Below are 25,937 nucleotides of genomic sequence, written 5' to 3'. Positions count from 1 at the left end.
CTTAAACCTGGTGGTTTGCTTTCTCCAAGGTGAATATAAACATTCACCATATAGAGAACATATTATGAGTCACTTAATTCACTTCACTACAATAATACTTCCATAAAAAAGAACAATTCCTTAACCCTTAACAAACAGAATACAAAGATTTGCACATCCTTTTTAACCTATATTCAATTGAATAGACTGCAACGACAGGATATTTAATGTTGGAACTGAGAAACATCCTTTTTGTTTTGCAAATAATCATTAACAGACCACAGAACAATTTTCCACTTTGCATCAGTCCATCTTAGATGAGCTCGGGCCCAGCGAAGCCGGCGGCGTTTCTGGGTGTTGTTGATAAATGGCTTTGGCTTTGCATAGTAGAGTTTGAACTTGCACTCACAGATGTAGCGACAAACTGTAGTTACTGACGGTGGTTTTCTGAAGTGTTCCTGAGCCCATGTGGTGATATCCTTTACACACTGATGTCAGTTTTTGATGCAGTACAGCCTGAGGGATCAAAAGGTCATGGGCTTTGGTTTCCGGCCTTGCTTACGTGCAGTGATTTCTCCAGATTCTCCGAAACTTTTGATGATATTACGGACCGTAGATGGTGAAATCCCTAAATTCCTTGCAATAGCTGGTTGAGAAATGTTGTTCTTAAACAGTTGGACAATTTGCTCACGCATTTGTTCACAAAGGGGTGACCCTCGCCCCGTCCTTGTTTGTGAATGACTGAGCATTTCATGGAAGCTGCTTTTACACCCAATCATGGCACCCACCTGTTCCCAATTAGCCTGTTCACCTGTGGGATGTTCCAAATAAGTGTTTGATGAGCATTCCTCATTTTTCTCAGTCTTTTTTGCCACTTGTGCCAGCTTTTTTGAAACATGTTGCAGGCATCAATTTCCAAATGAGCTAATATTTGCAAAAAATAACAAAGTTTACCAGTTCGAATGTTAAATATCTTGTCTTTGCAGTCTATTCAATTGAATATAAGTTGAAAAGGATTTGCAAATCATTGTATTCTGTTTTTATTTACCATTTACACAATGTGCCAACTTCACTGGTTTTGGGTTTTGTATATTCTCAATGAAAAATCAAGGTTTTGGTCTTGCTTGCTAGCATCATTTGTTGAACAGACATCAATCTCATCTCAGTGGCCTAGTGGTTAGAGTGTCCGCCCTGAGATCGGTAGGTTTGAGTTCAAATCCCAGCCGAGTCATACCAAAGACTATAAAAATGGGACCCATAACCTCCCTGCTTGGCACTCAGCAACAAAGGGTTGGAGTTGGGGGTTAAATCACCAAAATGATTCCCGGGCGCGGTGCCGCTGCTGCCCACTGCTCCCCAAGGGGATGGGACAAATGCAGAGGACAAATTTCACCACATCTAGTGTGTAGTGTGTGTGTGACAATCATTGGTACTTTAATCTTTAATCTTTAATGTGCAGTCCACACGTATGTCTTATGTGTGACTGCCATCTACTGGTCACACTTATCATTACACCATGTACCAAACAAAATTACTTTGAGGTCGGTAAGCACAACCAGAATTGATACGTTCATTAGGCTCACCGGGTTATTCGTCGTACTGTCGATTTTTGAGAAAAGGAAAGTATTTTAAGGGCAATATAGCTCGGTTGGTAGAGTGGCCGTGCCAGCATTTTGAGGGTTGCAGGTTCGATCCCCGCTTCCGCCATCCTAGTCACTGCCGTTGTGTCCTTGGGCAAGACACTTTACCCACCTGCTCCCAGTGCCACCCACACTGGTTTAAATGTAACTTAGATACTGGGTTTTACTATGTAAAGCGCTTTGAGTCACTTGAGAAAAAGCGCTATGTAAATGTAATTCACTTCAATTCACTTTCAAGTGCCTCTTAAAATCCGAGAATACGATTTATATAATCAATGACTAATAACACATATTTGTTTTTAAATATATGTACACCGTTTGGTTAGCCTTAAAGAAAATATATGCTGTAAGAAATTATCAGCATTTCACAGCATTGAACAGTATTTTTCACAGTAAAATACTGTAATCAACATTTACTGTGAAAATGTTTCTACATTATATTTCACAGCAATTAACTGTAATCATAGTCTTCACTGAATTAATGTAAATTTAAACTAATTTGTCTCTTAAGGGGTTCTGTAGACTACCATATTTTACGGACCATAGGGCGCACCGGAACTCTCTAATAACTAAAATTCCTTGGGTGAATAACGTAAACTCACTACACCGGTATGTTTTAGTGCTTTCATGGCGAGTTTACTGACAGATATAAGTAAGAACATTACACTACTTTATATTAGAAATGGCAACAGCGGAGGATGAATGTCCCATAACAAGAAGAAAGAGAAAAAGAACAAGCTTATCGACTACGTTGTCGGCACGGACTACAAAGGCGGACGCGCGCAAATTTTCAGCACTTATGCAGATCCCAAATACACATCAGCAGGTAAAAGAAAAGTTGCTTTTGCATAATATTGCGAAACAAAAGGCTAGATAATATGCCTTACCTCATAGACACGGCATAATAATTCTCCTATGTTGAAGCACATCATGCGGTGCGGCTTCATAGCTTACCAAAGTCGTACTAAAACATTTTGATAGATTTTTGAGCGCCGTGTGTAATGTTCTATATTTTCAATACACTGCAAAAAGTCAGTGTTCAAAAACAAGAAAAAAAAATACAAAAATTAGGGGTATTTTATTTGAACTAAGCAAAATTATCTGCCAAAAGAACAAGAAAATTTGGCTTGTCAAGACTTTCCAAAACAAGTAAAATAGCTTCATGTCATGATTTTTTATTTCATGCTTGAAATAAGAAATTGTTACTTTAAAAAAGTAGTTTTATACTTGTGAGTGTTGATGACACAGCTTTGCAACAGTTAATATTCTAGTTTCAAGCATGTTTTACTCAATATAGGTCATCAAATCTCAGCAACAAGCTGTAATATCTTACTGAGATCATTTAGGACCAAACCACTTAAAACAAGTAAAACACTCTAACATAAAATCTGCTTAGTGAGAAGAATGATCTTATCAGACAGAAAATAAGCAAATATCACCCTTATTTGAGGTATTTCATCTTACTTATATTTCAGTTTTTGCAGGGTGGAACATATAAAATGTTGGTGTTGTTTACTTGAGTCACATTGCCATCGTAGTGCAGTCTACGTGTATATATTATGTTTGACTGCCATCTACTATCCAACTATCCATCAAGCGGTGCGGCTTCAAAGTCGTACTAAAGCATTTTGACAGATTTTTGACTGCCGTGTGTGTAATATTCTTTATTTTCAATGGAACTATTAAAGTTTTGGCGTTGTTTACTGGCGTCATATTGCAGTCTACGCGTGTCTCTCCTGTGTGACTGCCATCTACTGGTCACACTTATCATTACACCATGTACCAAATAAAATTGCTTCGAGGGCGGTAAGCACAACCAGAATTAATCTGTACATTAGGCGTGGATCTAACATAATAGTGAGAGTCCAGTCCATAGTGGATCTAACATAATAGTGAGAGTCCAGTCCATAGTGGATCTAACATAATAGTGAGAGTCCAGTCCATAGCGGATCTAACATAATAGTGAGAGTCCAGTCCATAGCGGATCTAACATAATAGTGAGAGTCCAGTCCATAGTGGATCTAACATAATAGTGAGAGTCCAGTCTATAGTGGATCTAACATAATAGTGAGAGTCCAGTCCATAGCGGATCTAACATAATAGTGAGAGTCCAGTCCATAGTGGATCTAACATAATAGTGAGAGTCCAGTCCATAGTGGATCTAACATAATAGTGAGAGTCCAGTCTATAGTGGATCTAACATAATAGTGAGAGTCCAGTCCATAGTGGATTTAACATAATAGTGAGAGTCCAGTCCATAGTGGATCTAACATAATAGTGAGAGTCCAGTCCATAGCGGATCTAACATAATAGTGAGAGTCCAGTCCATAGAGGATCTAACATAATAGTGAAAGTCCAGTCCATAGTGGATCTAACATAATAGTGAGAGTCCAGTCCATAGTGGATCTAACATAATAGTGTGAGAGTCCAGTCCATAGTGGATCTAACATAATAGTGAGAGTCCAGTCCATAGCGGATCTAACATAATAGTGAGAGTCCAGTCCATAGCGGATCTAACATAATAGTGAGAGTCCAGTCCATAGTGGATCTAACATAATAGTGAGAGTCCAGTCCATAGTGGATCTAACATAATAGTGAGAGTCCAGTCTATAGTGGATCTAACATAATAGTGAGAGTCCAGGCTATAGTGGATCTAACATAATAGTGAGAGTCCAGTCCATAGTGGATTTAACATAATAGTGAGAGTCCAGTCCATAGTGGATCTAACATAATAGTGAGAGTCCAGTCCATAGCGGATCTAACATAATAGTGAGAGTCCAGTCCATAATGGATCTGACATAATAGTGAGAGTCCAGTCCATAGTGGATCTAACATAATAGTAAGAGTCCAGTCCATAGTGGATCTAACATAATAGTGAGAGTCCAGTCTATAGTGGATCTAACATAATAGTGAGAGTCCAGTCCATAGCGGATCTAACATAATAGTGAGAGTCCAGTCCATAGTGGATCTAACATAATAGTGAGAGTCCAGTCTATAGTGGATCTAACATAATAGTGAGAGTCCAGTCCATAGCTGATCTAAAATAATAGTGAGAGTCCAGTCCATAGTGGATCTAACATAATAGTGAGAGTCCAGTCCATGGTGGATCTAACATAATAGTGAGAGTCCAGTCCATAGTGGATCTAACATAATAGTGAGAGTCCAGTCCATAGCGGATCTAACATAATAGTGAGAGTCCAGTCCATAGTGGATCTAACATAATAGTGAGAGTCCAGTCCATAGCGGATCTAACATAATAGTGAGAGTCCAGTCCATAATGGATCTGACATAATAGTGAGAGTCCAGTCCATAGTGGATCTAACATAATAGTAAGAGTCCAGTCCATAGTGGATCTAACATAATAGTGAGAGTCCAGTCTATAGTGGATCTAACATAATAGTGAGAGTCCAGTCCATAGCGGATCTAACATAATAGTGAGAGTCCAGTCCATAGTGGATCTAACATAATAGTGAGAGTCCAGTCTATAGTGGATCTAACATAATAGTGAGAGTCCAGTCCATAGCTGATCTAAAATAATAGTGAGAGTCCAGTCCATAGTGGATCTAACATAATAGTGAGAGTCCAGTCCATGGTGGATCTAACATAATAGTGAGAGTCCAGTCCATAGTGGATCTAACATAATAGTGAGAGTCCAGTCCATAGCGGATCTAACATAATAGTGAGAGTCCAGTCCATAGTGGATCTAACATAATAGTGAGAGTCCAGTCCATATTGGGGCCAGCAGGAGACCATCTCGAGCGGAGACAGGTCAGCAGCGCAGAGATGTCCCCAACCGATGCACAGGCGAGCGGTCCACCCTGGGTCCCGACTCTGGACAGCCAGCACTTCATCCATGGCCACCGGACCTGTGTCCCCCCCCCCAAGGGAGAGGGGGGCAGAGCAGAAAAGAAAAGAAACAGCAGATCAACTGGTCTAAAAAGGGGGTCTATTTAAAGGCTAGAGTATACAAATGAGTTTTAAGATGGGACTTAAATGCTTGGTGGTATGGTAACTTTATGGTAATTAACTGGGAAATCCCAGCTCTGCAGTTATAGTAAATTGCGGTAAAAAAACATTTACAGTAAATTACTGTGAAAGCGATGCAAATATTAACCAGTCATTTTAACAGCGCATGCGTCACAGCCAATTATGCAAATTCGACCATTGAGTTTCAACCTTGCACACGTTTCTCTTTGCTCCCTTTTCTATGCGACAATTGTATCCGACCAGGTGGTTTCCAAGGTAACGCTCGGGACTTCATTGAGAGCGAGATGTGGTGCAGACCGACCCGAACATTGGTCTTTTAGAAGCACTTAATCCGGATGCGTCAGGATGCCACAAGGCGGTAGCATGTTGGGTCGACCTTAACCAGTCGTTGTTGGTTTTTTTTGTGCGTGGATAAGAAGAGAAATGGATGGCGAGTGCAGGTTGGAGGAGGTTGACGACCATTTTTGTGTTTGGAGAGACAACAAAGACACAGTTTGTTAGCCCGGAGCGACGATATGTCGGATCATCCGCCCATTTGTGTGCTGTAAACAAAATGATATTTCTTTTCCATTACTGCATCTGCTCATGTTTACATGTGACTGCCCCTCCCAAACCTTTGTGTGTGTACACAAGGCCGACACATGTCGTTAACCCCCCCGGCCCACCATTCCTTCTTCCATCATCCCAACAGCAGGGAGTGACAGTAGGACATGTGTGTGTTCACACCTAACCCCTAACACCCAAATGGCTATCTATCAATCGCTATCTACACTGCAAAAAGTCAGTGTTCCGACCGGAACTCTCTAATAACTAAAGTTCCTTGCGTTTTCAGGACTTATGCAGATCCCAAATACACATCAGCAGGTAAAAGTAACGTTGCTTTTGCATAATATTGCGAAACAAAAGGCTAGATAATATGTCTTACCTTATAGACACACCATAATGATACTCCTATGTTGAAGCACAGTACAATCCATCAAGCGGTGCAGCTTCATAGCTTACCACAGTCGTACTAAAACATTTTGATAGATTTTTGAGTGCCGTGTGCAATGTTCTATATTTTCAATGCACTGCAAAAAGTCAGAGTTCAAAAACAAAACAAAAATTAGGGGTATTTTATTTGAACTAAGCAAAATTATCTGCAATAAGAACAAGAAAATGTGGCTTGTCAAGACTTTCCAAAACAAGTAAAACTAGAGCGCAATTTTGAGTTTTGGGTTTCGTTTTTTTTTATTAGATCGCAATTTCCACCAGTCCTGATGTGTGTGAAAAGTTTGGTGACTTTTGAAGTATTTTAAGGGGGTCAAATTACAGGTCAAAGAGGCAAAAATGAGTGTTTTTAGTCATTTTTTGTCTTGAAGGGGAAGTTGCCAACTTCCTGTTGGGTTTTGCCCGAGGATGTTAAATTATGAAATGTAGGTCTAAGTCAGACCTACATAGAGGTTTTTGTTTCATGTCTCTACGACATTCGTACTGGGAGTTACAGGCAGTTTTCTTCCTAGGGGGCGCTAGAGCGCAATTTTGAGTTTTGGGGTTTGGTTTTTTTACTAAAGTGTTTGGGGCAAAATTAAAGCTGCAAGCAGAGCTGGACGGGGCCGAATTTGACGGCACATAAAATCCAAACCGGAGCATTAATTAAAACTCTTTTATTAACTATTAATCAGAAGGGTTCAATCTCTCTCCTCTGCTAGTTTGAAGCTGACACGACAAACGCGCTCAGAGGAGATAATGTTTGAAAAAAGGTGACCGGTTTTTACAAAACTTTTGTTTTGAAGGGGGAATTGCAAACTTCCTGTTGATTTTTGCTGGGGGTTGTCAATATATGAAATGTAGGTCTAAGTGAGACCTACATAGAGGTTATTGTTTCATGTCTCTACGACATTCCTACTGGAAGTTACAGGCAGTCTTGTCTGTGTTTTCTTCCTAGGAGCAGTTTTGTCTGTGTTTTCTTCCTAGGGGGCGCTAGAGCGCAATTTTTAGTGTTGGGTTTGGGTTTTCTATTAGATCGCAATTTTTGCCAGTCCTGATGTGTGTGTCCAGTTTGGTGAGTTTTGAAGCATGTTAAGGGGGTCAAATTATAGCTCAAAGAGGCAAAAGTGACCATTTTTACAAAACTTTTGTTTTGAAGGGGTGATTGCAAACTTCCTGTTGATTTTTGCTGAAGGATGTCAGTGTAGGAAATCTAGGTCTAAGTGAGACCTACATAGAGGTTTTTGTTTCATGTCTCTCCGACATTCCTAGTGGGAGTTACAGGCAGTTTTGTCTGTGTTTTCTTCCGAGGGGGCGCTAGAGCGGAATTTTGAGTTTTGGGGCTAGGTTTTTTGATTAGATCGCAATTTTCGCCAGGCCTGATGTGTGTGTCAAATATGGTGAGTTTTGAAGCATGTTAAGGGGGTCAAATTACAGCTCAAAGAGGCGGCGGTATAATAATAATAAAACCTGACAAATACAATAGGGTCCTCTATCCCAAAGGGACATTCGGTCCCTAATTAGCTAACCTTAATGAACACAAAAAAACCTTAAAAAAAGTATATTCTCACTAATAACAATTGTCTATTGTTTCATTAATAAATAAAACAGCAAAGTCCATTTGGCTGTCATCTGTTTTAATTATGAGACACAAGTACGTCAAAGTGATGATTTTTTATTTCACGCTTGAAATAAGAAATGATTACTTTAAAAAAGTAGTTTTATACTTGTGAGTGTTGATGACACAGCTTTGCAACAGTTGATATTCTAGTTTCAAGCTGTTTTAGTCAATATAGGTCATCAAATCTCAGCAACAAGCTGTATTATCTTACCGAGATCATTTAGGACCAAAACCCCTAAAACAAGTAAAACACTAACATAAAATCTGCTTAGTGAGAATAATTATCTTATCAGACAGAAAATAAGCAAATATCACCCTTATTTGAGATATTTCATCTTACTTAGATTTCAGTTTTTGCAGTGAAGCTTCAGCTTCTTTGTCCCCATTGCCACAAAAGCCTGTTAAATTGCCTCTCTTCATTCCAGTCCAATTATAAACGATCACGCTCGACTCGTGCTGGGAAACGAAAGTGGACACAAAGGCTTGCTTTTTTTATTTTATTTTATAACGTTGCTTTTACACTTAGTAGTCAGAAGGATATTGTGACTCTACAAAAGCCGAACAAAGTACAAAACCCAAAACCAGTGACGTTGGCACGTTGTGTAAATGGTAAATAAAAACAGAATACAATGATTTGCAAATCCTTTTCAACTTATATTCAATTGAATAGACTGCAAAGACAAGATATTTAATGTTCCAACTGAGAAACAACATTTTTTTTAGAATTTAATGGCAGCAACACATTGCAAAAAAGTTGGCACAGGTGCATTTTTACCACTGTGTTACATGGCCTTTCCTTTTAACAACACTCAGTAAACGTTTGGGAACTGAGGAGACACATTTTTGAAGCTTCTCAGGTAGAATTCTTTCCCATTCTTGCTTGATGTACAGCTTAAGTTGTTCAACAGTCCGGGGGTCTCCGTTGTGCTATTTTAGGCTTTATAATGCGCCACACATTTTCAATGGGAGACAGGTCTTGCTGAAATAAGCAGGGGCGTCCATGATAACGTTGCTTGGATGGCAACATATGTTGCTCCAAAACCTGTATGTACCTTTAAGCATTAATAGTGCCTTCACAGATGTGTAAGTTACCCATGTCTTGGGCACTAATACACCCCCACACCATCACAGATGCTGGCTTTTCAACTTTGCGCCTAGAACAATCAGGATGGTTCTTTTCGTCTTTGGTCCGGAGGACACGTCGTCCACAGTTTCCAAAAAAAATTGGAAACGTGGACTCGTCAGACCACAGAACACTTTACACTTTGCATCAGTCCATCTTAGACGAGCTCGGGCCCAGTGAAGCCAGCAGCGTTCCTGGGTGTTGTTGATATATGGCTTTCGCTTTGCATAGTAGAGTTTTAACTTGCACTTACTGTCATGATCCGTGGCCCGGATCATGTTTTGATATTTTCGGTTAGTTTTGGACTCCCTCAGTTCCTGTTTTGTGCACCCTTGTGTTTGTTTTAGTTACCATGGTTGCTTATTATTTTCACCTGCCTCTGATTGGTGTTCAGGACGCTCACCTGTTTCCCGAGCACTAATCAGAGGCCGGTCAGTCGGCCTGGCTTCATTGTTTGCTTCAGGCAACAGTTACGTGAGTATCGCTTGTCTTCAGTCTATGCTAAGTGGTAGCCTTAGCTTCGAGTGTGATCGGCACGTTGTCCCTTCGGCTTGTTTTCTGTTTTTGTACTTCTTTGATTTTCAAAAATAAATCATGTTCCTACCTGCAAGTCCTGTCCGGAGTGGTCTGTTTGCACCCCGGGGGAGCGAATCCTGCAGTAGGCTGCGACCCCCCCGCCGTAACCCTTACAGATGTAGCGACCAACTGTAGTTACTGACCGTTTTTTTATGAAGTGTTCCTGAGCCCATGTGGTGATATCCTTTACACACTGATGTCACTTTCTGATGCAGTACCGCCTGAGGGATCCAATGTCCGTAATATCATCGCTTACGTGCAGTGATTTCTCCAGATTCTCTGAACCTTTTGATGATATTACGGACCGTAGATGGTGAAATCCTTAAATTCCTTGCAATAGCTGGTTGAGAAATGTTGTTCTTAAACAATTTGCTCACGCATTTGTTGACAAAGTGGTGACCCTCGCCCCATCCTTGTTTGTGAATGACTGAGCATTTCATGGAAGCTGCTTTTATACCCAATCATGGCACCCACCTGTTCCCAATTAGCCCGTTCACCTGTGGGATGTTCCAAATAAGTGTTTTGATGAGCATTCCCTCAACTTTATCAGTCTTATATGCCACTTGTGCCAGCTTTTTTGAAACATTTTGCAGGCATCAAATTCCAAATAAGCTAATATTTGCAAAAAATAACAAAGTTTTCCAGTTGGAACATTAAATATCTTGTCTTTCAATTCAATATAAGTTGGAAAGGATTTACAAATCATTGTATTCTGTTTTTATTTACTATTTACAGTCCCCAACCTTTTTGTAGCTGCGGACCGGTCAACGCTTGAACATTTTATTTTTATTTCTATTTTTTTTGTCATAAAGAAATACAATCATGTGTGCTTCCCTGCAGACTGTATTGATCTATATTGATATATAATGTATATATTGTGTTTTTATGTTGATTTAATTTAAAAAGTAAAATAAAAAAAATAAAAAAGTTTATTTTTTTTAATTTTTTTTATTATTTTTTTTCTTGTGCGGCCCGGTACCAATCGGTCCACGGACCGGTGGTTGGGGACCGCTGATTTACACAACGTGCCAAGTTCACTGCTTTTGGGTTTTGTAGAAGAGTGGTAATATTATGAGGAAGAAAATAAAATTAAAGTCGTGAAGCAGCAAAGTCTGTTAAAAAAAAATTGCAATGATACGGAAAAAAATACTGAAATTCTGCACAAATAAAGTTACAAAACAAGAAAATACATTTGTCACATTAAAGGAAAGCTATCATGTTATGTGCAAATAAAGTGATAGTATGAAAATCATAAGTCATAACATTACGAGTGGAAGGAAAAGAACTGTGAGCAAAGTTTTTTTAAGTGGAAAAAAAATACAGTAAGCCGTAATGTTGGGGGAAAAAATGGTAATCTTATAAAGAGGGAAATAAAGGAATAAAGTTGAAATATTGCAAGTTATGAAAAAAATAAAATATAGTTATATTTATTTAATGTAAAACATGTACGAAAAAAGAAAAATAATATTGTGCTGAGTCAAACATGTTATGGGGATTTTTACCATCTATTCATTTAGAATGCATGGCGACAAAACATCATTATAGTGAATGTGGACTTTTTTTTTTCTTTTCTTTTTTTTTTCTCCATTAAACTTGTGCTCTTTTTGTGCTCAGATGCTGCAATTTGAAGGAGGGTGGCCTTTAAAACACACACATCTCACCACGGGACCTACAGCAAATGTGGCATCCATTATCCCTGAATGAGGTGCGACACACACTAGTGTAAAACACACACACACACACACACACACACACACACACACACACACACACACACACACACACACACACACACACACACACACACACACACACACACACACACACACACACACACACACACACACACACACACACACACACACACACACACACACACACACACACACACACACATTTATCTACCTATCACTCAACTCCTATCCCAGCATGTAGCTTTGCACTGCCCCCTACTGATGCACTGGGAGAAAACACTGCAAATGGGACTTAATTAAATCAGTAGATTACACTTTGTTTTTATTTGTTAAACAGCTTTGCACTCATACAAAATGTCCTTACAAACTAATGAGGTGTGTGTGAGTGTGTGTGAGTGTATTCCTACCCTGCTTGAGACATCAACAAGGAAAAGTAGCGTCCATATGAGGACCGGTGAACAAGTTAGGACACAAATCATGGTCCCAATACGGAAAACCATTGCATCTAATAGAGGAGGTCTCATTTGCATCCCTGGTGGTGAAATCTATCAAAATTAGGGTGGTTCCAAAAAGGAGGGATTTTTCAAATTGACTGTGTGTCGGTTTAAAAAGTGCTCCCCCTCTGGTCAACATATGAAATAACAAGTGTGTGTAAAAATGTGAAGTGCTCCCCCTCTGGTCTGTAAGAAATTGAAATGCGCCCCCTTTGGCCAAAACTTAATTTAAAACAATAAATAAATATGTATATAGAGACAACTTGAAGTAAATAATGAAGATTAAAATCCAATTACAAACAAAAATAAATAAAAATACAAATGAACTAAAAGCAGTCTTTTTCTCGCAATGTGTCGACTTTTTTCTTATAAAATTGGGAACGATTTTTCATATTTTTTCTGTTTCTGTAATATTGCAATATTTTCTCATGACATTTTTACTTTTTTAATGCAAAATGGTGACATTTGTTGTCTAAAATTCGGACTTTTATCACAATATTGCCATTTTTTTTGTCCTTGTAAAATAGTGACATATTTTGAGTAAAATTATGACTTTTGTCATAATTCTGCAGAGTAAAATTCAGATTATTATTATAATATTGCCAAAGTTTTAAAGTTTTCTTATAAAATTGTGACTTTTGTCGAGTAAACTTTTGACTATTTTCATTAAATTGCCAAAATTTTAAGCTTTTCTTCTAAAATTGCGACTGTTATTGAGTAAAATTCCAATTTTTATCATAACATTGCACAAATGTTCAGTTTTTCTTGTAAAATTTTGACTTGCTTTGAGTAAAATTACGACTTTTATTATAATACTGCCAAAATTCTAAATTTTTTTTGTAAAATTGTTATTTACCGCTAGAATTCACCAACTCAAGTATTTCATATATATTTCACACATATATATATATATATATATATATATATATATATATATATATATATATATATATATATATATATATATATATATATATATATATATATATATATATATATATATGTGTGAAATATATATGTATATATATATATGTATGAAATACTTGACTTTCAGTGAATTCTAGCTAGCGGGGGGGGGGGGGGCGTGGTTATTTACCGCTAGAATTCACCAACTCGAGTATTTCATATATATTTCATATATATATATATATATATATATATATATATATATATATATATATATATATATATATATATATATATATATGTATGAAATACTTGACTTTCAGTGAATTCTAGCTATATATATATTTATTTTCTTTACATAAAAGAAATACTTGAATTATCTATCCATTAGATGGCAGTATTGTCCTGTTTAACTTCTCCGTTCATGACTGAGAAATCATTTCGGCCACCGTGTTCAATGGAGAAGTCTGTTCTACATATTTACAGGCAACATACACCTTCCCCTTCGAACTGTCCTGGATGAACTGAATTTCTTGTTTCCATTCGTTTTGGAACTTGCAAGCGTATTTATATTGTGGGAAAGCGGACGTGGGAATAGGCTGTCCCCACTCAGTCTCAGGTCCGCATTGAGCTGGAGGGGGCGTGGCCTCCAGCTCCGGCTGAATACCGGGAGTTTGTCGGGAGAAAATCTCTGCCGGGAGGTTGTCGGGAGAGGCGCTGAATAACGGGATTCTCCCGCTAAAAACGGGAGGGTTGGCAAGTATGACCCTTCTTGAGACATCAACAAGGAAAAGTAGCGTCCATATGAGGACCGGTGAACAAGTTAGGACATAAATCATGGTCCCAATACGGAAAACCATTGCATCTAATAGAGAATGTCTCATTTGCACCCCTGGTGGTGAAATATATCAAAATTAGGGTGGTCCCTAAAAGGGAGGGATTTTTCAAATTGACTGTGTGTCAGTTTTAGTAAAAGTGCTCCCCCTCTGGTCAACATATGAAATAAAAAGTGTGTGTGAAAATGTGAAGTGCTCCCCCTCTGGTCAACATATGAAATAACAAGTGTCTGTAAGAAATTGAAATGCGCCACCTTTGGCCAAAACTTAATTTAAAACAATAAATAAATATGTATATAGAGACAAACTGTAATAACTTGAAGTAAATAATGACGATTAAAATCCAATTACAAACAAAAAATTCAAAAAAATACAAATGAACTAAAAGCAGTCTTTTCCTCACAATGTGTCGACTTTTTTCTCATAAAATTGGGAACGATTTTTCATATTCTTTCTGTTTCTATAATATTGCAATATTTTCTCATGAGATTATTACTTTTTTAATGCAAAATGGTGACATTTGTCATATACAATTCTGACTTTTATCACAATACTGCCATTTTTTTTGTTCTTGTAAAATAGTGACATATTTTGAGTAAAATTATGACTTTTGTCATAATTCTGCAGAGTAAAATTCCCATTATTATTATAATATTAACCAAAGTTTTCTTATGAAATTGTGACTTTTGTAAAGTAAAATTACGACTCTTTTCATTAAATTGCCAACATTTTAAGCTTTTCTTGTAAAATTCCAACTTTTATCATAATATTTCACAAATGTTCAGTTTTTCTTGTAAAATTTTGACTTGCGTTGAGTAAAATTACGACTTTTATTATAATACTGCCAAAATTCTACATTTTTCTTGTAAAATTGTGACCTTTTTCTTGTGAAATTCCAACTCATTTTTTACAGCAGGCTTTTTTATATTTGCATAGTATGTATATATTATTAATGTTGTAAATACAAATCTTTATATATCTAGAAAGGGTGGTCCTAAAGAGGTAGGCATTTTTCCGAGGTCTCAAGAAGGTAACAAATACAAGAACCATTGTGTGTGTGTGTTCTTGTATTTCTACCCTTCTTGAGACATCAACAAGGAAAAGTTGCGTCCATATGAGGACCGGTGAACAAGTTAGGACATAAATCATGGTCCCAATACGGAAAACCATTGCATCTAATAGAGAATGTCTCATTTGCACCCCTGGTGGTGAAATCTATCAAAATTAGGGTGGTCCCTAAAAGGAGGGATTTTTCAAATTGACTGTGTCGGTTTTAAACGTGCTCCCCTTCTGGTCAAAATATGAAATAACAAGTGTGTGTAAAAATGTGAAATGCTCCCCCCTCTGGTCAACATATGAAATAACAAGTGTGTGTAAAAATGCGAAGTGCTCCCCCCTCTGGTCAACATATGAAATAACAAGTGTCTGTAAGAAATTGAAATGCGCCCCCTTTGGCCAAAACTTTATTTAAAACAATAAATAAATATGTATATAGGGACATACTGTAATAACTTGAAGTAAATAATGAAGATTTGAATCCAATTACAAACCAAAAATAAAATAAAAAATACAAATGAACTAAAAGCAGTCTTTTTCTCACAATGTGTCGACTTTTTTCTTATAAAATTGGGAACAATATCTCATATTCTTTCTGTTTGTGTAACATTGCAATATTTTCTCATAAAATTCTTACAGTTTTTTTTAATGTAAATTTATTACTTTTTAATGCAAAATGGTGAAATTTGTCATATCAAATTCTGACTTTTATCACAATACTGCCATTTTTTTTTTGGTAAAATTATGACTTTGTCATGATTTTGCACAGTAAAATCCCGATTATTACAATACTGCCAACATTTTAAAGTTTTCTCATAAAATTGTGACTTTTGTCGAGTAAAATTTTGACTCTTTTCATAAAATTGTCAACATTTCAAGCTTTTCTTGTAAAATTGCGACTGTTATTGAGTAAAATTCCAACTTTTTTCATAACATTGCACACATGTTCATTTTTTCTTGTAAAATTTTGACTTCTGTTGAGTAAAATTACGACTTTTGTTGTAATCCTGCTAAAATTCTACGTTTTTCTTGTAAAATTGTGACCTTTTCCTTGTGAAATTCCAACTCATTTTTCACAACAAGCTTTTTTACATTTGCATAGTATGTATATATTATTATATGTTGTAAATACAAATCTTAATATACCTACAAAGGGTGGTCCTAAAGAGGTAGGGTTTTTTTGGAGTGTGGGTGTGTGTGTGTGTGTGTGTGTGTGTGTGTGTGTGTGTGTGTGTGTGTGTGTGTGTGTGTGTGTGTGTGTGTGTGTGTGTGTGTGTGTGTGTCTGTGCGCGCGTGTGACTTGTCTTCAATGTATATGACAGGAGCTTTGTTGTTTTAAATCAGGGGTGTCAAACTCGTTTTTATTGAGGGCCACATCGCAGTAATGGCTGCCTTCATAGGGCCACTTTTTAAAAAATAAAATAATGCATGCGGAAAATAACCTGTGATTTTTTTTTTTTTTTTAAATTATATAAATGTGTACCAGTAATCACCTCATATTATTACACCAGTTCCTATGCTTATTATTACATTTTTCATGTACAAATTAATGGATACATCATACGTAAAGGTGACAATTAAATATTCAACTATATTTACGAACATATTTTTGTAGTACCCTATATAATAATGTAATATTTGGCATGATTAGATAATAACATTTAAAAGATACACATTTTTTTCCTGTCAAAAACAATAATTATTTGCATTTAGTAAAAAAAAGAATTTTTATTAAAACACATTTTTCCCAGGCTTTCACGGGCCACATACGATGATGTGGCGGGCCAGATCTGGGCCCCGGGCCTTGGGTTTGACACCCGTGTTTTAAATGATCACTGCAAAAGTCAAAGATCCTTTATATGACAGGAACGTATCATTCAGAAAAAAACTATTTGACACTTTTCCCGTAGACGAGAGTAATTTGTTTTTACTTGTACCACTATTGTGCAAATAAAGTGGAAAAGTTCAATTTTTTCAATACGGAAATTGCAAGAGTGTTGTTGTACTACTATATTCTATATATATGTTTATCTAGTGTGTGTCATGTTTTCATTTCTATTTAAATTTTTCTATTATATATTCTAACTTTCAATTTTTATTTTTTTTTTACTTTGTAGCACTTTGAGATTTTAACAAATGTAAAGTGTGTTACAAATGTAATTCATTATTATTTTATTATTATGATTTATTATATTGTTTTTGACATGACACCTGTGTTAAAGGCCTACTGAAATGATTTTTTTTAAATTTAAACGGGGATAGCAGATCCATTCTATGTGTCATACTTGATCATTTCGCGATATTGCCATATTTTTGCTGAAAGGATTTAGTAGAGAACAACGACGATAAAGTTCGCAACTTTTAATCTCTGATAAATAAAAGCCTTGCCCCTACCGGAAGTAGCGTGACGTAGTCAGTTTTTCGCCTCCTCATATTTTCCTATTGTTTTCAACGCAGCTAGAGCGATTCGGACCGGAGAGATTATTTTGAGCGAGGATGAAAGATTCGTGGATGAGGAACGTTAGAGTGACGGACTAGAATGCAGTGCAAGACATATCTTTTTTCGCTCTGACCGTAACTTAGGTACAAGCTGGCTCATTGGATTCCACACTCTCTCCTTTTTCTATTGTGGATCACGGATTTGTATTTTAAACCACCTCGGATACTATATCCTCTTGAAAATGAGAGTCGAGAACGCGAAATGGACATTCACGGTGACTTTTATCTCCACGACAATACATTGGCGAAGCTCTTTAGCTACTGAGCTAACGTCATAGCATCTGGCTCAAATGCAGATAGAAACAAAATAAATAAATCCCTGACTGGAAGGATAGACAGAAGATCAACAATACTATTAAACCATGGACCTGTAACTACACGGTTAATAATTCTCAGCCTGGCAAAGCTTAACAATGCTGTTGCTAACGACGCTGAAGCTAACTTAGCAACTTAGTAACGAGACCTCACAAAGCTATTCTAAAAACATTAGCTATCCACCTACACCAGCCAGCCCTCATCTGCTCATCAACACCCGTGCTCACCTGCGTTCCAGCGATCGACGGCGCAACGAAAGACTTCACCCGATCACAGATGCGGTCGGCGGCTAGCGGCGGCTAGCGTCGGCTAGCGCGTCTGCTATCCAAGTAAGTCCTCCTTGTTGTGTTGCTACAGCCAGCCACTAATACACCGATCCCACCTACAACTTTCTTCTTTGCAGTCTCCATTGTTCATTAAACAAATTGCAAAAGATTCACCAACACAGATGTCCAGAATACCGTGGAATTATGAAATGAAAACAGAGCTATTTTGTATTGGCTTCAATGGGCTACCGATACTCCTGTTTCACTGGCTACGTCACGCGCATACGTCGTCATCCAAAGGCGTTTTCAACCGGAAGTTTAGCGGGAAATTTAAAATTGCACTTCATAAGTTAACCCGGCCGTATTGGCATGTGTTGCAATGTTAAGATTTCATCATTGATATATAAACTATCAGACTGCGTGGTCGGTAGTAGTGGCTTTCAGTAGGCCTTTAACTGCCTTTTTGTGTTGTACATTGTCAAAATCCACCAAGATTTCACAGTAAATAAAAATGTACTATAACCGTGAAAATACCAGTGCCAGTAAATCAGTGATTCTCAAACTATAGTACATATACCACTATAGTGCACAGGTGCCAAACTCAAGGCCCGGGGGCCAAATCTGGCCCGCCACATCAATTTGTGTGGCCCCCGAAAGCATGGAAATAATATGTGTAAATAAAGTACCTTATCTTCTCTTAATAAATGTATTACAAAAATAAATGTACTGCGTACAATTACATATATTTACCCTTTAATCATCTCTAATAATACAAAAAAATGTATATCATTATACATTTTAAAACAATGTTATTGTTCAAATAAAGATAAACACTAAAATATCTGCTGGACTTATGATTTCAAAGCAAATAATCCAACAAACTGTTCATGTAAAAATTTTACTGTAAAATCCACTTTTAATATAGAGTGATAAAACACTATAAAACATAGCAACTGTATATTTTACAGTGTAAAAAACCTTGCATTAATTTTTAAGTAAAAAAACAGCGGTGCCGTTTTTTCATTCCATATAATTTAATTCCATGCGCCTTCCGCCCGATTGTAGCTGAGATATGCTCCAGCGCCCCCCGCGACTCCGAAGAGAATAAGCGGTAGAAAATGGATGGATGGATGCATGTGTTTTTTTATTTAATATGCGGTAAAAAAAACAACAACGACAAAAAAAAAACTGCAAATACTACGGTAAAATTAAGTTGCCAGTTTAATATAGTTTATATAAATAAAATATATTAATATAATAAAATATATTAATATCTAAAGATTTGCGTAAAAAAAGACATGTTTTATATATACACATTTATATTCATACTGTATATTATATTACTGTATATATCCCCATGGATGGATAGATGTCAAATAGGTAAGATAGATATTATGTTATATATATAGATATTATGTCAAATAAGATAGATATTATTCACTGTTAAAAGTGGCCCTCTGAGGGCAACCATAACTGCGATGTGGCCCCTCAATGAAAATGAGTTTGACACGCCTGTATTATTTAAGTACAGTGTTTTATTTTCCTATATTCAAACACAGTGTTACTGTTCAAACTGTGTGCAATGTAACAGTGGCCAAGAATGTTGAATATAATTGTCAAATAAAACCTCTGCCTTTTTTCTAATGAATACGTATGCCTACTTCGCAACTGTAATTTGATGTTCGTCGTTATGGTGGTAGTTGGACAGCCGAGTGCTTTCTGAGGTGGTACTTGGTGAAAAAGTTTGGGAACCAGATGTTACTGTGAAAATAATGTAGTAGCCATTAAGTTACTGTGAATTTACAATGAAAATATTAACATGTATTCATATCAACATCCATCCATCCGTTTTCTACCGCTTGTCCCTTTTGGGGTCGCGGGGGGTGCTGGAGCCTATGTCACATATGATAGCTTATTTTAACACTTGTATGACACCTTGTCCTCCATTAAAAGTAAAAAAAAAAAACATGCTTTTTGGCAACGTTTTTTCAAAGTCAGGTTGTGACGTTGATTTGACCATTGAATTTCGGTCATTTCCCAACCAATATTCTACAACACAAATATAACGTTGAAACAACATGCTTTTTGGCAACGTTTATTCAATGTCAGGTTCTGACGTTGATTTGACCATTGAATTTCGGTCATTTTCCAACCAATATTCTACAACACAAATACAACGTTGAAACATGCTTTTTGACAACGTTTAATCAATGTTGTGTTCTGACGTAGATTTGACCATTGAAATTTGGTCATTTCCCAACCAACATTCTACAACAGAAATACAACGTTGAAACAACGTGCTTTTTGACGATGTTTAATCAATGTCAGGTTGTGACAATGATTTGACCGTTGAAATTTGGTCATTTCCCAACTAATATTCTACAACACAAATACAACGTTAAAACAACATGCTTTTTGACGACGTTTAATCAATGTCGGGTTGTGACAATGATTTGACCATTGAAATTTGATCACTTCCCAACCAATATTCTACAACACAAATACAACGTTGAAAAAACATGCTTTTTGGCACCGTTTATTCAATGTCAGGTTGTGACAATGATTTGACCATTGAATTTTGGTCATTTTCCAACCAATATTCTACAACACAAATACAACGTTGGAACAACATGCTTTTTGACAACGTTTAATCAATGTTGTGTTCTGACGTTGATTTGACCGTTGAAATTTGGTCATTTCCCAACCAATATTCTACAACACAAATACAACGTTGAAACAACATGCTTTTTGACGACGTTTAATCAATGTTGGGTTCTGACGTTGATTTGACCATTGAATTTTGGTCATTTTCCAACCAATATTCTACAACACAAATACAACGTTGAAACAACATGCTTTTTGACAACGTCTAATCAATTTTGGGTCCTGATGTTGATTTGACCATTGATTTTTGGGTCATTTCCCAACCAATATTCTACAACACAAATACAACGTTGAAACAACATGCTTTTTGGCAACGTTTATTCAATGTCAGGTTGTGACGTTGATTTGACCATTGAATTTCGGTCATTTTCCAACCAATATTCTACAACACAAATACAACGTTGAAACAACATGCTTTTTGACAACGTTTAATCAATGTTGGGTCCTGATGTTGATTTGACCATTGATTTTTGGGTCATTTCCCAACCAATATTCTACAACACAAATACAACGTTGAAACAACATGCTTTTTGACAACGTTTAATCAATGTTGGGTTCTGACTTTGATTTGACTGTTGAAATTTGGTCATTTCCCAACCAATATTCTACAACACAAATACAACGTTGAAACAACATGCTTTTTGACAACGTTTAATCAATGTTGTGTTCTGACGTAGATTTGACCATTGAAATTCGGTCATTTCCCAACCAATATTCTACAACACAAATACAACGTTGGAACAACATGCTTTTTGACAATGTTTAATCAATGTTGTGTTCTGACGTTGATTTGACCGTTGAAATTTGGTCATTTCCCAACCAATATTCTACAACACAAATACAACGTTGGAACAACATGCTTTTTGACAACGTTCAATCAATGTTGTGTTCTGACGTTGATTTGACCGTTGAAATGTGGTCATTTCCCAACCAATATTCTACAACACAAACACAACGTTGAAACAACATGCATTTTGACGACGTTTAATCAATGTTGGGTTCTGACGTTGATTTGACCATTAAATTTTGGTCATTTTCCAACCAATATTCTACAACACAAATACAACGTTGAAACAACATTCTTTTTGACAACGTCTAATCAATGTTGGGTCCTGATGTTGATTTGACCATTGATTTTTGGGTCATTTCCCAACCAATATTCTACAACACAAATACAACGTTGAAACAACATGCTTTTTGACAACGTTTATTCAATGTCAGGTTGTGACGTTGATTTGACCATTGAATTTCGGTCATTTTCCAACCAATATTCTACAACACAAATACAACGTTGAAACAACATTCTTTTTGACAACGTCTAATCAATTTTGGGTCCTGATGTTGATTTGACCATTGATTTTTGGGTAATTTCCCAACCAATATTCTACAACACAAATACAACGTTGAAACAACATGCTTTTTGACAACGTTTAATCAATGTTGTGTTCTGACGTAGATTTGACCATTGAAATTCGGTCATTTCCCAACCAATATTCTACAACACAAATACAACGTTGAAACAACATGCTTTTTGACGACGTTTAATCAATGTTGGGTTCTGACGTTGATTTGACCATTGAATTTGGGTCATTTTCCAACCAATATTCTACAACACAAATACAACGTTGAAACAACATGCTTTTTGACGACGTCTAATCAATTTTGGGTCCTGATGTTGATTTGACCATTGATTTTTGGGTCATTTCCCAACCAATATTCTACAACACAAATACAACGTTGAAACAACATGCTTTTTGACAACGTTTATTCAATGTCAGGTTGTGACGTTGATTTGACCATTGAATTTCGGTCATTTTCCAACCAATATTCTACAACACAAATACAACGTTGAAACAGCATGCTTTTTGACAACGTTTAATCAATGTTGTGTTCTGACGTAGATTTGACCATTGAAATTCGGTCATTTCCCAACCAATATTCTACAACACAAATACAACGTTGAAACAACATGCTTTTTGACAACGTTTAATCAATGTTGGGTCCTGATGTTGATTTGACCATTGATTTTTGGGTCATTTCCCAACCAATATTCTACAACACAAATACAACGTTGAAACAACGTGCTTTTTGACAACGTTTAATCAATGTTGGGTCCTGATGTTGATTTGACCATTGATTTTTGGGTCATTTCCCAACCAATATTATACAACACAAATACAACGTTGAAACAACGTGCTTTTTGACAACGTTTAATCAATGTTGGGTCCTGATGTTGATTTGACCACTGATTTTTGGGTCATTTTCCAACCTATATTCTACAACACAAATACAACGTTGAAACAACATGCTTTTTGGCGACATTTATTCAATGCCAGGTTCTGACGTTGATTTGACCGTTGAAATTTGGTCATTTCCCAACCAACAACGTGCATCCAACGTTGGACATCAACGTTGTCGCAATCCACAAACTATTTTGCAACATTGTTTCAAAGTCTGTTTTAAAGAACATGTATGTCGAATCAACGTTGTATCAACGTCTTGTGCCTGCTGGGACTGTATCATTAATGGATAATACCAATAATACATCAGCGTTATTAGGATTTTATTAGAATGTGTGCATCGACTGGGAGTGAAGTCTCCCCCCGAGTGTTCGTAACTTCAATCGAGGGTCCTTGAACGCACCACAGTTATGTACAGTGAGATGCAAAAGTGAAACTTGTATATTGATGATGGATTTATGATTTCTTCTTCTTTCTTGTCCCGAATGCTGGTGCTGTGTGTGTGAACGCTTGCAGGCGAGCTTTGATGATGTCATGACGTCTGTGTCGAGTGAAGTCATAATTGAAGGAACCATGTTGTACTTTCGTTAGGGGGTCGCATCCTTAATTGGATTCAAGCAACCTTATCATTAATCATACTCTGATTCTGAATCTTATCATTGATTATATTTATTTTATCTCCACATGTATGATGTGTATTTTATATTTTACACAATTAAACGACCCTGTGCGTGGGGCCCCTGCACAACATGCCCACTTCACTGCAAAAACTGAAATCTAACTAAGATTAACTATCTCAAATAAGGGTGATATTTGCTTGTTTTCTGTCTGATAAGATCATTCTTCTCACTAAGCAGATTTTATGTTAGAGTGTTTGACTTGTTTTAAGGGTTTTGGTCCTAAATGATCTCAGTAAGATATTACAGCTTGTTGCTGAGATTTGATGACCTATATTGAGTAAAACATGCCTGAAACTAGAATATCAACTGATGCAAAGCTGTGTCAGCAACACTCACAAGTATAAAACTACTTTTTTAAAGTAATAATTTCTTATTTCAATTATGAAAAAAAAAAAATCATGATTTTTACACAATTGTGTCTCATATTAAAACAGATGACAGCCAAATGGCTGTTTTATTTTCAATGAAACAATAGAAAATACGTACTCTTATAGTAGTACACTTGTTATTAGTGAGAATATACTTATTTTAAGGTATTTTTGGGTAGTTAGCTAATTTTACTTGTTTTGGAAAGTCTTGACAAGCCAAACTGTCTTGTTCTATTGGCGCCAAAACTTTAATAGTTCCATTGAAAATAAAGAATATTACACACACGGCAGTCGAAAATCCGTCAAAATGTTTCAGTACGACTTTGAATATTTGAATTGATGGATAGGATTTTTGAATTGATGGATAGTTGGATAGTAGATGGCAGTCAAACATAATATATACATGTAGACTGCACTACGATGGCAACGTGACTCAAGTAAACAACACCAACATTTTATATGTTCCACACTGCAAAAACTGATATCTAAGTAAGATTAAATATCTCAAATAAGGGTGATATTTGCTTATTTTCTGTCTAATAAGATAATTCTTCTCACTAAGCAGATTTTATGTTAGAGTGTTTTACTTGTTTTAAGGGTTTTTGGTCCTAAATGATCTCAGTAAGATAATACAGCTTGTTGCTGAGATTTTGAGTATATTGAGTAAAACATGCTTGAAACTAGAATATCAACTGTTGCAAAGCTGTGTCATCAACACTCACAAGTATAAAACTACTTTTTTAAAGTAATCATTTCTTACTTCAATGATGAAAAAAAAATCATGTTGCTGAGCGCATATCATTATGTCAAGATAATGGCACTAGCATTTACTTCATTTAAGAATATTTTCCAACATTTTGAGCAAAAAGGTCTCATTTTTTTAAAAAGTGCACTTGTTATTAGTGAGAATATACTTATTTTAAGGTATTTTTGGGTTCATTGAGGTTAGCTAATTTGACTTGTTTTGGAAAGTCTTGACCAGCCGAATTTTCTTGTTCTATTGGCAGATAATTTTGCTTAGTTCAAATAAAATACCCCTCATTTTTGTATTTTTTTTTCTTGTTTTTGAACACTGACTTTTTGCAGTGTTCACTCCGATGCCCCTGTTATGGACTCCCCCCTTTCTCCTTTTTTTTTTTTTTTTTTTTTTTTTTTGCAATCATGCTCGTGCACACAAAGGCGGACGCGTGTCGCCCCCCTTCCATCACCCACGCAGCGGGGGGTCTGTCAAGTGGGACGCGTGTGTCTTCACACCTCCCATCACCCAAATGGTGCGCAGCTTTTAATGGAAGGAAAAGCTTACAAATGTGCTTTAATGCTCGCTTTTAAACATTTAAATGTAGTTTTATTCCTTGATTGATACTTTTAAGTAACTTTTTTTTTTATATAAAGGCCTATCCTATATATCAAATTGCGCAATTTCGGTGCGTAAAAACGCACTGGTTTAGCCTATACAGAGACACATTTTGTTATAAAATGATATATTTTTATCTCAAATAACGACCCCAAACCTACAAAAAGGGGCAAGTTTGGTCCATATGGTGTGAGGTTTGCTCCAGTGTGACTTCACACCTCCACACTTTGGAGACGCGTCAAAAGTCCAATTTGGCAGCGCGGATAAAAAGGAGGACCTTGGCATCCCCTCGGACTCACATCGGAACCCCCACGCTCCGAGGATCGTACATTTTTCACTGCAGCCATGGACGTTGGTGGATTTAATCTTTTGGCTCCACGCGGCAACAACGACGCGAACCCGCAGTCTCGCCTGTGGAGACCGTGGACCGGAACCGAGACCAGAACAACTGCTGGAACGCAGCCACCCAAACCGGCCATGTTCGTCCACCCAGTCAAGTAGGTTTTTTTTCCAAGCAAAAAACATTTTTATTGCATTTGATCATACAGTAAAATATTTATAAAAAAATGTTATATTTATTTTTACCAAATCATGAATTTTCTCCATTTTTTATTCATTTATTTTTTCAGGATATTCTGGCCCAAAACCAGTTTATTTCAGCAAAAAAACA

The 25,937-nt window shown here is 36.7% G+C and overlaps 1 protein-coding gene across 2 annotated transcripts in view; it reads left to right on the top strand.

Annotated features, from left to right (window-relative positions):
- Positions 1–25,937, top strand: part of LOC133640472 (protein ripply2-like) — a 42,494-nt gene that overhangs the window by 15,285 nt on the left and 1,272 nt on the right. The window contains exon 1 of one of the 2 annotated variants that reach the window (XM_062033916.1): positions 25,440–25,764. The exons of the other annotated variant lie outside the window; for it this stretch is intronic. Within the exon in view, the coding sequence (XP_061889900.1) occupies positions 25,613–25,764 (152 nt within the window). The 5' untranslated portion in view covers positions 25,440–25,612. Of the gene's footprint in view, positions 1–25,439; positions 25,765–25,937 lie in introns of those variants that run through there. 2 annotated transcript variants of the gene reach the window in all.

This window comes from Entelurus aequoreus, linkage group LG23 (genome assembly GCF_033978785.1).
Source record: "Entelurus aequoreus isolate RoL-2023_Sb linkage group LG23, RoL_Eaeq_v1.1, whole genome shotgun sequence".
Taxonomy (NCBI): domain Eukaryota; kingdom Metazoa; phylum Chordata; class Actinopteri; order Syngnathiformes; family Syngnathidae; genus Entelurus; species Entelurus aequoreus.
The sequence above is the reverse complement of the archived record's forward strand: the minus strand, read 5'-3'. Positions and strand labels throughout refer to the sequence as shown.